Below are 12,921 nucleotides of genomic sequence, written 5' to 3' on the forward strand. Positions count from 1 at the left end.
AGAAGATTCATAATAGCAGAAGTTCCAAAGTGCCCTACTTCAGCACTGAAAGCCCTCCACATGCACTGTCTTGATTGTTAAAACAAATGTACAGCTAATTAAAACATTAAGAGCCAAAGATTGGCCATAAGAGTTTTTTATGGTGCGGAGAAAATTTCACTCTAAACTCTAGAAAAACATAGTACGCTCAGCAGTAGTGTATCTCCTGAATACCTTAATATCTGGAGAGGCTTATATGGAAGGATGGTATGAATGAACTCCAATTTCTTACTTTTGGTAATATTGATGAATATTAGTCACCAAAACTGTGGTTAAAGGTGTCCTAATCTTATAGTTATTTAATTGTGAAACAGCTGGCTGGCTTAGATGCTATGAAATCCTCACGATTTCATGTCCTGGATTTGGACAAACTTTTTAAAGAGTAACTTTGAAATTCTGAAGGATTTTTTATTCCAAAGGTCTTTAGGATAACCAGTTTATAGGTCTGAGACTTTTAGATAGGCAGCTGCCTTCAAAGTGATAAATCACTGATAAACTTGTTGAGCCAATGAGTTGTTATAAACAATTAAGCGACTCAGACCTTAAGCCATAATCCAGTGTCATGTGTTGTCCTGTGAATAACTAAACAAAAATGAATGCTTAAAATGCAGGACCCTAGACTAATAAGAAAGGGTTCTTATCAAATCTTTCAGTAGATACTCAGTGTCAACCCAAGCATGGAAAAAGTTAAGAAAAAAGGAAGATTTAGAGACTGATTTTTTTACATTGTTATTTGTCCTTACATATCTGCTTGAGCATGGGCTGATGTGAAGAAACTCAAAGGTTTAAATAAAGCAAATATTAGCATGCACAATAATTGAGATAGTTCTGAAACATAGAAAAACAACAGCTGTGCAGCAACTTTAAGGGACCTTTGTGAATGAAAGTTTCTTGCCATCTGGTGCAAGCAGGTACTTCTATACCTCTTCTTACTAAAATCAGCACAGATGAATAGCATATCAAAGCCAAATACTGCTTGATCCTTTTATAGGACTGTGTAAATATTTGCAGTTGTGTTTAAGCCCTTTATACTTAATTTTATAACCCTTTTACTTTGTCCTTTTTTTTTTACCAAAAAACCCCACAACAATTTAAAGGACAGTAAAATGGCAAAGTACAACTGTCAATTAAATTTCAGCAGCAGTTAAATCTTAATTTTACAACAACATCCAGGCAACACCTGCTGGAATAAAATTGCTGATTGAAATGAGCAGTGGTGGAGTGAAACAAGCATTTTGGGAAGCTATTTCAAATTCTGTCCACTACACCTGAAAAGGCTACATTGTCGGCTTACTGTATATCCAGTAACAGGAGTGGGCCCAGAGAAGTGTTTTGGAGTGTCCTAACCTTATAGTTATTTCATTGTGAAACAGCTGGCTGGCTTAGGTGCTATGAAATCCTCACAATCTCATGTCCTGGATTTGGACAAACAAGGTGTACAAGGAACAATGGAAAATTGTGCTTAGACATTGGCTTGTCTGCTCATTAAACCCTTGGCATTCCACTGTCAGCACTTCAACACCTCCTTTCTGCTTGTGTGTGTGCTAATCTTAGCTGCTAACATCTTTCATGTGCATGTGCAGTTTGGAAAGTTAAGAACTGCCTGTTTTCTCATGTCACATATTCTGTGTTTATTACATGTTTTGAAATATGCTTTCTCTTCTTCAATCATCACTTTCAAAGTGCTTGACCACCAGATGTCCAAGCTATTATACCGTCATCTCTTTCTGTAGATCAGACCATGAACCGTAGCTCCATTGCCTCCCTTCTTTCTTTCCCCTGTTGCCTGTGGCTGTCCCGTTTGCTGTTTTGCATTTGTTCTGGCCATTCGGGAATCCAGTTAGTTTTAAGCCTGAACAGCTTGGGGAGGAAGTCAGTGCTGATAACCTTCTAAGGGACTTGAAGGAGATGTTTACTCCATTTTGGGAGCTTGCTTCTCCTACTGAAGGTAATACAGCACAGAGGGTCAAGCCATGCATGTGGTTGTTTTAGTAGCTTTGCAGAATCCAAGCTAGAATTATTCCAAGAGTAACCTTCCATATCTTCTAAACCTAAATAGGTTTCCTAGAGACAAGTACAGACAATCGAAGTTAAAAAAAAAAACACAATTATGGAGCCTAAACCTGGTATTTTCCTTCAACAGAAAATACTGTAAATTCTATTTAAAAATTTGCTTAATTATGTTATAAAGAAGCCCTTGTACCTATTAATCTTTAAGCAAAGTTAAAAATTGATAAAGTCTTGAAATGACTTTGAATCTAAACATTTTCTTTTAATTTTGGAAGGGCAAATTGTAAGGCAGCTTCTTGAAATGAAAACAATTAGATCAAAATGTTGCTCCAGGCCATAACAATGGTAAAACAAAAATTAGTAGTCATATGTATTTTGAGAAATAAGACTCAACTGCTACTGGGAGTGGGTGTTATTTTCTTTGATGAAATGAAAGAGAATCTTTATGAAGAATGAATAAGGCTGAGTGTTTCCTTGTCTTGACAGGTAGTTCATAAGCTCTCTATTTTTTGTTTTGATTGATCAATTAAATGATATCAAATCAGCGTCAAGTCTTAATGACTACCCAGATATAAATTTATTTTTGCTAGCTTTTGGAGGGTTCTACCCTCTCTGATTAACAAAAAGTTGAGTTGTTTGTACCTCTTGCTTCTAAGATTTCAGTAGAGATTATCCATGCAATTCTAGCATATTTTTCCATCCAAGAAGGCTTGATGCCTGCTCTTAAAAAAAGAGGCTGTTTGTATAGTATAAAACCTTATGCTTTTTTTTTTAACCCTCCTGTTGGAATTTTTGTTACTGTCTTTCAAAGATGAGGACAGTGAGATCCAGCTTTAACAGAAATAGTTTTCCAAGTGGTTTCAGATGCATGTTGTGATGCTTTTTCTTATTTCCATTCATTTGGGCTGCCTATTTATGGTCTCCTTCAGCTTTCTGCCAAGCATTTTATGGACTGTTCAGATTAGCTGCTCAAACTGTATGTATATATATATTTTTAAAGCCAGGTAGTTTAATGAAAGATTTGAGATAATTTTTTTCTGACTTATAGCATAACAAATTATTCTGTATCAAGTCAGGTTTTTATTTTTTTTAATATCACCCAGCCAGAAGATGCTGGAGGTACCAAAGCAGACTTTGAAAGTGATGGGACAATCCCTCCTCCTCCTCCATCTAACAGTAAAAGATAAAAACCAAATATTTCTAGCATTTTTTTTTTCATTCATCATAACTCCCACAGTTCTCAGATAGCATGGCCAATTACCTGTTAGCATCAGGAGCACAGCAGATTATGGAAGATAATTTCCTTGAACAGTATAAATGTAAAATGCCAAATAGATCAGTAACAACATTTTTAATATCCAGTCTAGCAGATTTGTCACATCCTTTTTCTATACAGTTAGAAAAGACAGTTAGGACTGAAAATATGTATTTTGCATCTTAAAAAAAAATAATATTGGCTACTCTGCCAGTGTGCAGTATTTGGTTAGGACAGTGTTTCTCAACCTTGGGAACTTTAAAATGTGTGGACTTCAACTCCCAGAATTCGCCAACCACCCATGCTGGCTGGGGAATTTTGGGAGTTGAAATCCACACATCTTAAAGTTCCCAAGGTTGAGAAACACTGGGTTAGGAGCACTTGGCTGATCTTGTCTAGACTCAGAAGTTACTGAGGGCCATGTTAGTCTCTTAACCAAATATTAACTATCAGGAAATACCGGAACTGTTGGAAGTCAAAAGGTGTCCTGGAAGAAGGTAGTGGCAACCCAATTCCAAAATGCTGCTAAGAAAACTATTTGGGTGTATCCATGAAGTCATGAGGAGTAGAGCTCAACTCACAGGAGAGTGTACATTTTCAAGGGCTTACTTGCCCTCTCACACACTAAGGGCAGCATTCCCCAACCGGGGGTCCTCCAGGTATGTGGGATCTCCAATAGCCGGGGTAAATTGAATGCGGGTGATTGTGAAGAGGGATCGTATTCTAGCATTATTAGAAATTACTGAATTAAGGAAAAACGCCTAAGAGTTTTGAGAGGATAATGCTGAACAAAAATACCTAAGTGTTTGATAGTTCTAGAAAAACCCACTTTTCTGGAATATCCTGGTCGCTTATCTGTGAAGGAAATGGCATAATTATAATGCAGAAATTTGGATGGTTCAGAACCTGATGTGAAAGATTTTTTATATACATACTTTAACTTGTCTATTTGCCTTGTAAAGGCAGGCAATTCATTTTGCCAGCATATGTGCTCCTTAGTTTCTAGGGATGAGGAAACCTTCAGATAGCAGATGTGGTGCTTAAAATGTTAGACTAGGACCCAGGAGACCCATGGAAGCTCACTGCTTCTCTAAGCCAACCATCTCAGAGGGTTGTAGGGAGAAATTGGAAGAGGGAGTGCTATATATATATAGCCTGTAAGAATCTAATAAGTATATATAAATATAAAAATGTGGAGAGGTAGCCAGTAACTTCATCAGTCCAACACACCTGCTAGCTAGACTCTATTGTTGGTATCATGGTGCAGTGGAGCAAGTCACCTAGAAAGGGTAAAGCATGCCTTGTTACCCACTGAAGAGACAAGAGCGGCAGTCTGTATAGAAGTAATGTATTAGGTTTTGTATCCCAAGGTGAGCACCTTGAATTAGGCTTGGAAAGCAGCCAGTTAGGCTGGGCTGGTGGATCTGGCTAAGTCACTAGTATTTAAGTATTAGTGTTATTGCATAAATTATAGTTAGCTGGATTTGCATGGCCCAGGTCAAGCTGTATCTCATATAGTGGCCAATTTCCCACAACAGCCAGCTGTATTGCATGGGAGAGCAGAATCAGTGGGGCATGAGAGCCATATATCTCCCTTGTGTGTTCTCAGCATCTTTTAATGGGTAATATGTAGCCTCTGACCAAGGAGTTGCCATTCTTAGTAATGCAACTGACTACTGATGTGTACCATTAATTTATCTGTTTATCTATTTATGTGTACCATTAATAGTTGAGGTCTGCCACTAATGTAACTATAACATTTTTGTTGCTGGATCCATTTTCCTTGTTGATCAGAACAGAGGTCCAGCTTTCAACCATGCTTATAAAAAGAGAATCATCTCTCTGTGCTGCTATCTGGCATTTAGAGAGCTGGGTAACGAAACGTTTGCAAGAAAACAACCAAGCTCAGAGAACCCCAAGGACTCCATAGTTCAATCCTGAGCTACACATATTCTCTTCTAGAGATATACTACCTCCGTGTCCACAGGCTTCAATTAGATATCAAGTATAATAGTTGTTTCTGATCTCCTCCATACATATTTTCAAGACACTCTTTATTTTATTGCATTGTTTGCTACCATAGCACACTTTGACCCTGGTCTGCAGTGGTCATAATCTGCAGTACTGGATCATGTACCTAGCAAATGTTATGATTAGTTTTTCTTGGCAGGTATTTAAAAGCAGTGGTGTTTAAAAAGCCATTTATAGTGGCTCCGCTGGGCACTCTTATGACTGTGGCCTTTTTGTTTTTGTATGTTTGGGTTTTTTGCTCCTCCAGAATAATTTAGCTGTGTAGAAATAATTATTGTCCTAGGAAATACTGGAAAACAGCTTTATGTCTTCCTTTTTCTGTCTAGCAATGCAAGCTAAATGTTGGAACTTGTTTCTCCTTTTGAAATGGAAGTATAAAAAGATACATATAAGCCCAAGATTGTGGGCATCTAGTCTGCCAAATAGTGTAGATCAAAGATAGACATTGAGTACTGTGTTGCCATCCCTAGCATAAAATATGCAGCTTAGCTAAAAGCCACTTAGCTCTTGCAGTTGCTTAATCAGATCTTATATAAATGGCCAGTGAAGATCATTACAGTTTTAAACGCTTGAGGCCTCACTTGTAATTTTTAAAATATGCAATTGGGTTAAAAACTGTCTCTCCCTGTGTGTCAGGTCAGTGGCATATGATGCTCTAGTATTGGCAGGAACTCCCCATCTGGCCCAAGGAAGTCTGCAGGAAGAGCTGGGACCTTTGAACCCTATCTTGAGTGTGTCTGCAGCAGTACTTCATACTGGCTAGGAGTTGTAGTTTTGGGGTTCCTTGAGCTGTTGGAAGCAAGTCAGTTGGGTTGTTCTTCCCATTTAGTCTTCCATAGTGGACATTTATTTATGGTGTTTTACCAGTAGAAAGTACCTCATCTGAGAGTCTTATGTTATAACTGACTCAAGTGAAGCAAGGAAAGGAAAATAAGGTAGAAGTGTGATTTAAATACTTGCATAAGCCTCAGTTATAGTTTTGACCTTTTGCACTAGCACATAGGGTCAACCCAAGAGTATAGTAGCCCACCATCATTATGACCACATTAATGATTGCATTTACTTTTTGAAATTTTGAAATTTTAAAAAGAATTTAAACTTTTGTATAGGTATGTAACAAATCATTTGTGAATGTTCAGATCATGAAAACAAAGTATTTCTTTGGCTGGTGTGGGTCTTCCGGGCTGTGTGGCCGTGTTCTGGAAGTTTTGTTTCCTAACGTTTCGCCAGCACCTGTGACCGGCATCTTCAGAGTGCAGGAGCACAGACAGGAGCAGTCCTCTCTGTGCCCAGGATGATGTGACCCTTTTGTGGGTATTTATAGAGATCTGAGTGGGGGGGAAGGGGCGGATTGGAGGTGTGTGTGGGGGGTTGGGTTACTGAGTGGCTGCTTGTTTTGGTGCAGCATCTGTGTGTATCTTCCTGGGGATTAGGCAGGGTTTTTTCTTCTATTGGATTGTTAACGAGGGGCTGCTGGGGGTGGTTAGCAAGTTCATTGTGTGAACTGTTCACATGTCCTGGTGGTTGAGCTGAGTTCGTTGACCTTTTGCAGGCTGTATTTTTCAGGATTGGTAGCCAGGTTTTGTTGATTTTTAGACTCTCCTCTTTTTTATTGAAACTGTGCTGGTGTTTGTGAATCTCAATGGCTTCCCGGTATAGCCTGGTATAGTGGCTGTTGGTGTTGTCCAGTATCTCTGTGTTTTCAAATAGGATTTTGTGTCCAGTGTGCTTGAGAGCATGTTCAGCTACTGCAGATTTTTCTGGTTGCTGTAGTCTGCAGTGTCTTTCGTGTTCTTTTATCCTGGTATGGATGCTGCGTTTGTGGTCCCGATGTATACTTGCCCGCAACTGCATGGTATGCGGTATCCTCCTGAGGCGGTGAGGGGATCCCTTTTGTCTTTTGCTGATTTTAGCACTTCTTGTACTTTTCTGGTGGGTCTGAAGATTGTTTGGAAATTGGAAATCTCTATAAATACCCACAAAAAGGGTCACATCACCCTGGGCACAGAGAGAACTGCTCCTGTCTGTGCTCCTGCACTCTGAAGATGCCGGTCACAGGTGCTGGCAAAACGTTAGGAAACAAAACTTCCAGAACACGGCCACACAGCCCGGAAGACCCACACCAGCCATCGTATGCCGGCCGTGAAAGCCTTCGACAGTACAAAGTATTTCTTTGTTTATTAAATTTGTACACTGCTGAATCATTTAGATTCATGGCAGCTTACAACAATATCAGACTTCTCTGTGTTCAGGCACTTGGCAGCAACCCTATAAATCCCCACATGGAGAAAAATGTGAAGTTAGCTGCCATGTTTTCATAATAAATGCTTTCAGTATTCTTCATTCCTTGCTGTCCTCACATTAATCATTCTTTATGTTAGATGCATTAGTGCTTGGCTTGCATATGTGAGGTGCTGATTGAAATTCTCTGTGTTTTCTTTCTTTGTCTCATGCTTCTTTCCCTTCATCCTGCTACATTTGTTTCTTCCGTGCTTCATTTTGAACAGTGCTGGTTAGCAAACTGAAAGGTGGGTGAATTGATGCTGCTGTTTAGATGAAACAACACTTTTTGCCTTGCATTTTGTTTCTTTTTGGGTGTGCCCCAAATGCTATACATTTTAACTCAAGATAGGGATTATTCAGATGCAATACTGTACTGAATACGAATTAGGTCTATAGACCTTGCTAGGTGTTTGTAGTCAGCCAAACTTACATTCTTGCATTGCATTGCCCCTTTTATTGCCTGTCATGTCAAGGACCCTATCTACAGTATTTCCAGTGGATGCATTGGTCGTTGAGTAGTTTGGCTAGTATGGACTCTTGCTACTACATTTGCCACTTGCCATGATACTCCTTTGGCATGAACTGATCTGGGGAATGGGCAATATGGTGCCTGTTAATACTTTCTTTCAGGCTCCCTGTGCCACTGAGTTTATTATTACAGTGGTACCTCGGGATATGAACTTAATCCGTTCCGTGACTCTGGGCGTATCCCGAGTTGGTCGTAACCCGACGCAAATTTCCCCATAGGGTTCAGTGTAAATCCGGTTAATCTGTTCCGCCCTCCGAATTTGGTCGCACCCCGAAGCAAATTTTCCCATAAGGTTTAATGTAATTACCATTAATCCGTTCTGGCGTCTGCGGACCACGCGTCAGGGGTGGGAAAACGGCTGGGCGCCGCATGGCGGGGCGGGAAAACGGCCGGGCGCCGCACGGCGGGGCGGGAAAACGGCCGGGCGCCATGGGGCGCGGTGGGAAAATGGCCGTGGACCATGTGTCAGGGGCAGAAAAGTGGCCACGGACCACATGTCAGGGCGGAAAAATGACCGTACCCCGAGGCGGAGTTCGCACATTGAGGTAAATTTTTGCGGCCGGAGCTGGTCGTAACCCGAAAAGTTCGTTTGTAGAGGCATTCATATTCCGAGGTACCACTGTATTTTACATTGATTAAAAAATTAAATGGTACATTCTGGCCTTTGCCAGGTAATTCTTGCTGTGTCTTTAATCTACTGTATTCTTCTGATCTGGGTGGACCCTGTCTGTATATGTAATTATGACTTTTCTGACTGTAATTATCTCCAACATGAAAAGCTTTTAGAGGAGCAGCTAACAATGAAATTGTTGGACTTCCAGGTAGTCTTCGCTTAATGACCATTCGTTCAGCAACAGTTCGAAGTTACGACAGTGCTGAATGAAGGGACTTATGACCTGACCTGAAATTACAGTGTTCTGGGCCCTTGGCAGTCCGTTTGCCCTTATAACTGGTTGCCAAGCACCTCATGATCATGTGATCACCATTTGCAATGCTGCCTGCCAGGAAAGGTTGCAAGCTGCTGCTGCCTGCTGAGAGGACTTCTTCTCATCTCTGAGGGCTGCCTGAAAAATCATTGTGCGGAAATCCAAGCAGGATTTTGGCACGGGGCATTTTCAGGCAGCCCCCAAAACTCTGTGTGCTAAACACCCCATGCTGAAATCCTGTTTGGATTTCAGCACAAAGGTTTTTCAGGCAGCCCCCAAACTCTGCATGCTAAACGCCCCATGCTGCGTGATGTGTTTTATGTATGGGAACCACTCTTGCTTAAATTTAGTTAAACTTCTGTTATGTATATATACTGCTAGTCTTGCCTTTGCTACCTATTCTCCAAGTTTAAGTTCCAAATCAGATATTTTTGGAATTGTGTCTTTCTTCCAGTGTTGAGCAAAATTTATTCTTGGTGCTGTAAGCATACATATCATTAAATTATGATGTTTCTTGTTGATTTTTTCTGAGATTATACCTAGTAAGAAAAGTTGTGATTTCATTTTGAATTTAATTTTTTTCTTCATTATACTATGTATGACTTTCCACTACTTTGGGGTGTCTACCATATGTCATGAAACATTTCTTCTGTTTCATGACATTTCCAACATTTGTTACTGTATGATCTGTCTATCTTAGATATTATTGATGGAGTTGTATGCCATCTGTAAAACATTATGTACCAATTTTCCTTTAGGTTATAACTTGGTGTGAGTTTTATAGATGTAGTCCATAATTCTTCCCACTGTTGTATTGTAACTGTTTCTTTAAAGTTTTGCATCCATTTTGTCATACAATTTTTTGTTTGTTCTGTCTATGTGTCATATTTAATAAAAATTTATACGATATACGCCCTAATAGGTGGTGTTGGTTTTGTATTAGTGTTTCAAATTCTGGGTTTTTTTTCTTAATGTCCCTTCTTCCTTCTTGAGATCTGATTATATCCATCTGACTATTTGTAAATACATCAACCATGGTATATTCCAGCCTTCAGTAAGTAGTTCTTGCTGTGTTTTTAGTTTATTCGTAGAATCTGAGCGAACCATATCTGCATGTGTAATTACACTTTTCTTGCTGTAATTATCTCCAACATGAAAAGCATTTGAAGGAGAAGCTAGAGGTAAAATTGTTAGGCCTATTATTCCCTTTGTGAAATTCATAGTTTTATCAAACTTTGTCTAATAATATATCCTTTTAAGTTTTTATCCCCCTTTGTATCTCTGTACCATAAGTATCTATGAAGTCCATTGGCTAAGAATTGCCATTCTGCTATTCAGAAATTTTATTCACTCTGTTATCCATGACAGGCAGCTTACTTTATGATGCAGTTTAAAATTTGGAAGGGCAAGGCCTCCTCTCTCTTTGCAGTCTTGTAGGATTTTTTGTTTGATTCTAGATGTTTTCCTACTCCATATGAATTTACTGACAGTTTCTTGCCATTCTTGTAAAATTCTCTCCAAAATTCTGATTGGTGCCATTTGAAGTAAATGGTTATCTTGGGTAGTATATTCATTTTGATAATTGCAGTAGATCCTAACTAAGATAGCTTTTCCTGGCAAATAGAAGGGGTAGAAATGAAAACAATAACAGTTTTTATTTATTTGGGCTCCAAGATCACCGCAGACAGAGACTGTAGCCATAAAATTAAAAGACGTTTGCTCCTTGGGAGGAAAGCTATGGCAAACCTAGACAGCATATTAAAAAGCAGAGACATCACCTTGCGGACAAAGATCCGCATAATCAGAGCTCTGATTTTTCCAGTAGCAATGTATGGCTGTGTGAGCTGGACCATAAGGAAGGCTGAGCACCAAAGAACTGATGCCTTTGAATTGTGGTGCTGGAGAAGATTCTTAAGAGTCCCTTGGACTGCCAGAAGGTCAAACCAGTCAGTCCTAAAGGAAATCAACCCTGGCTGCTCATTGGAAAGATTGATACTGAAGCTCAAGCTCAGATACTTTGGCCACCTAATGCAAAGAGAGGACTCTTTGGAGAAGACCCTGATGCTGGGAAAGATTGAAGGGAAAAGGAGAAGGGGACAGCAGAGGATGAGATGGTTAGATAGCATCACCAAAGCAATGAACATGAAAATGAGCAAACTCCAGGAGGCAGTGAAGGCCTGGAAGGCCTGGTGCGATATGGTTTATGGGATCATGAAGAGTCTGACATGACTTAACGACTGAACAACAACAACAAAAAGATAGCTTTAGGTTCTTCTACCTTTCAAGGTCTCTTTTAATCTCTTGCCATAATTTAACATAGTTCTTCTGATATATTTCTTCATTGTTTCCTGTCGAGATATTATATCTGTTACTACACAAGATATTCAAATATTCTTTTGAAATTATATCTTTGTTTTAAATAAATAAAAATTAAATGAGAAAGTGCCATTTTTCAAAGCACAGCACAAGCCTTTAACATTGCTTTTATTTACTAGAATCCCTTTATTTGTAAGCATTCCCCACACAAGCCTTATAGATATTCTTACAAAATAGCAATGTTGGGTGAGTACAACTCAATGCTTTATCTGGAAGTATGGCTGCCTTTCCAGGAAAAAAAAAAAGAGAAGTACAGCAGGGAAAAGCCTTACTCAGTTACTTTTCTGTATGTTTTGTGTTTAGGCTATTCCTTTACAATAGCCAGCTTTGTGAGAGCGCCCATAATTTGCTATAAAAATTCTAAAGATGTGTGCTAGCCCCCAAAAGCTGCTTGTCCCTGTTCTAACTTTCATCCCATTAACAAGATTCTAGCCCCATTTCGATTAAATGACAGAACTAGCAAGATAAAGTGCCTAGTTGGAAACAGAAGGTGTAAAAACACATCCTATAACTGTAGCTTTTAAAGTTATGACAGCTTGAGCAGAGATAGAAGCAGTGTTTCCAGAAAATGCTACAAGTTATAGAAGATTAATGGAGTCCCTTATGTTACTTCTGTAAACACTTGATACGATTTGCCACAGTGATAACACGGAAGAGTTGCAGCTTACATATATTGCCTCTTAGAATGGGGTTGATAAGTAGTATGTGTTAGTTAATTGCTTTACCAGCCACTTTTCTAGAAGGTAGGACATAGGCACAAGGTCTAGTTAAACATCGATATCCTGGAGGAAATTGACTCTTGATAAATTGTGTCTGTCATGCAGAGGACATCTGAGGTTGCAGTTTCCATCTGAGAAAGTCTTATACTGTACCTGCAATTCTAGTTTAGCTTGCAAGTGCTAGGAAATAAGCCTTCATTTTTTGCATGTAGGGTGTTTTTTCTACCATTAAATAGCTTCCCCTTTTCCTCTGTAGCTCATAATATACATCTGACCAAAAAATGAGTAATTTTTATTTGTAACTGTTGTGCTATTCCCTCTTTTCATAGAAGTTCCAGAAGCCAAGGCTCCTAGTCCTTCTATCAGTAGGCAAGTCAGCATTGAAACGGATAGAGTATCCAAGGACTTCATTGAGTTTCTCAAGCCCTACAATAAGCCTGGCCAGGAGATCTACAAACAGTGCAAACTGTTTCTGGACACGATGCATCGCAAGCGGGTGAGCCATTCTTGCCGAGCGAGGGGTTTGCTGGCATTGGTGACTCATTTGGGTTTTTCCCTGCAAGGATCAAATTCTGGAAGTAGAGCACAGGGAGGAACAAGCACCTTTTATGGTGATGGTAACAAAAAATGAGAAGGGGTCTGTTAGCCCCTTTTCTGATTAACAAAACACATTTTATTAAAAGGGATAAGCTATTGTGAACTGCACCTCATGAAAGCTTATATCTTTTAATAAAATGTGTTAGTCGGAAAAGG

At 39.4% G+C, this 12,921-nt stretch overlaps 1 protein-coding gene across 2 annotated transcripts in view; it reads left to right on the plus strand.

The window, feature by feature from the left end:
• Positions 1–12,921, plus strand: part of RABGEF1 (RAB guanine nucleotide exchange factor 1) — a 38,496-nt gene that overhangs the window by 10,609 nt on the left and 14,966 nt on the right. The window contains exon 4 of one of the 2 annotated variants that reach the window (XM_088152234.1): positions 12,498–12,664. In XM_088152234.1, the coding sequence (XP_088008360.1) occupies positions 12,498–12,664 (167 nt within the window). The remainder of the gene's footprint in view (positions 1–12,497; positions 12,665–12,921) is intronic. The other variant, XM_088152235.1, reaches the window with a different exon arrangement.

Source organism: Python bivittatus, unplaced genomic scaffold, assembly GCF_059951505.1.
Source record: "Python bivittatus isolate LINGU-HERP-01145 unplaced genomic scaffold, Pbiv_v1 ctg000690_np1212, whole genome shotgun sequence".
Lineage (NCBI taxonomy): Eukaryota > Metazoa > Chordata > Lepidosauria > Squamata > Pythonidae > Python > Python bivittatus.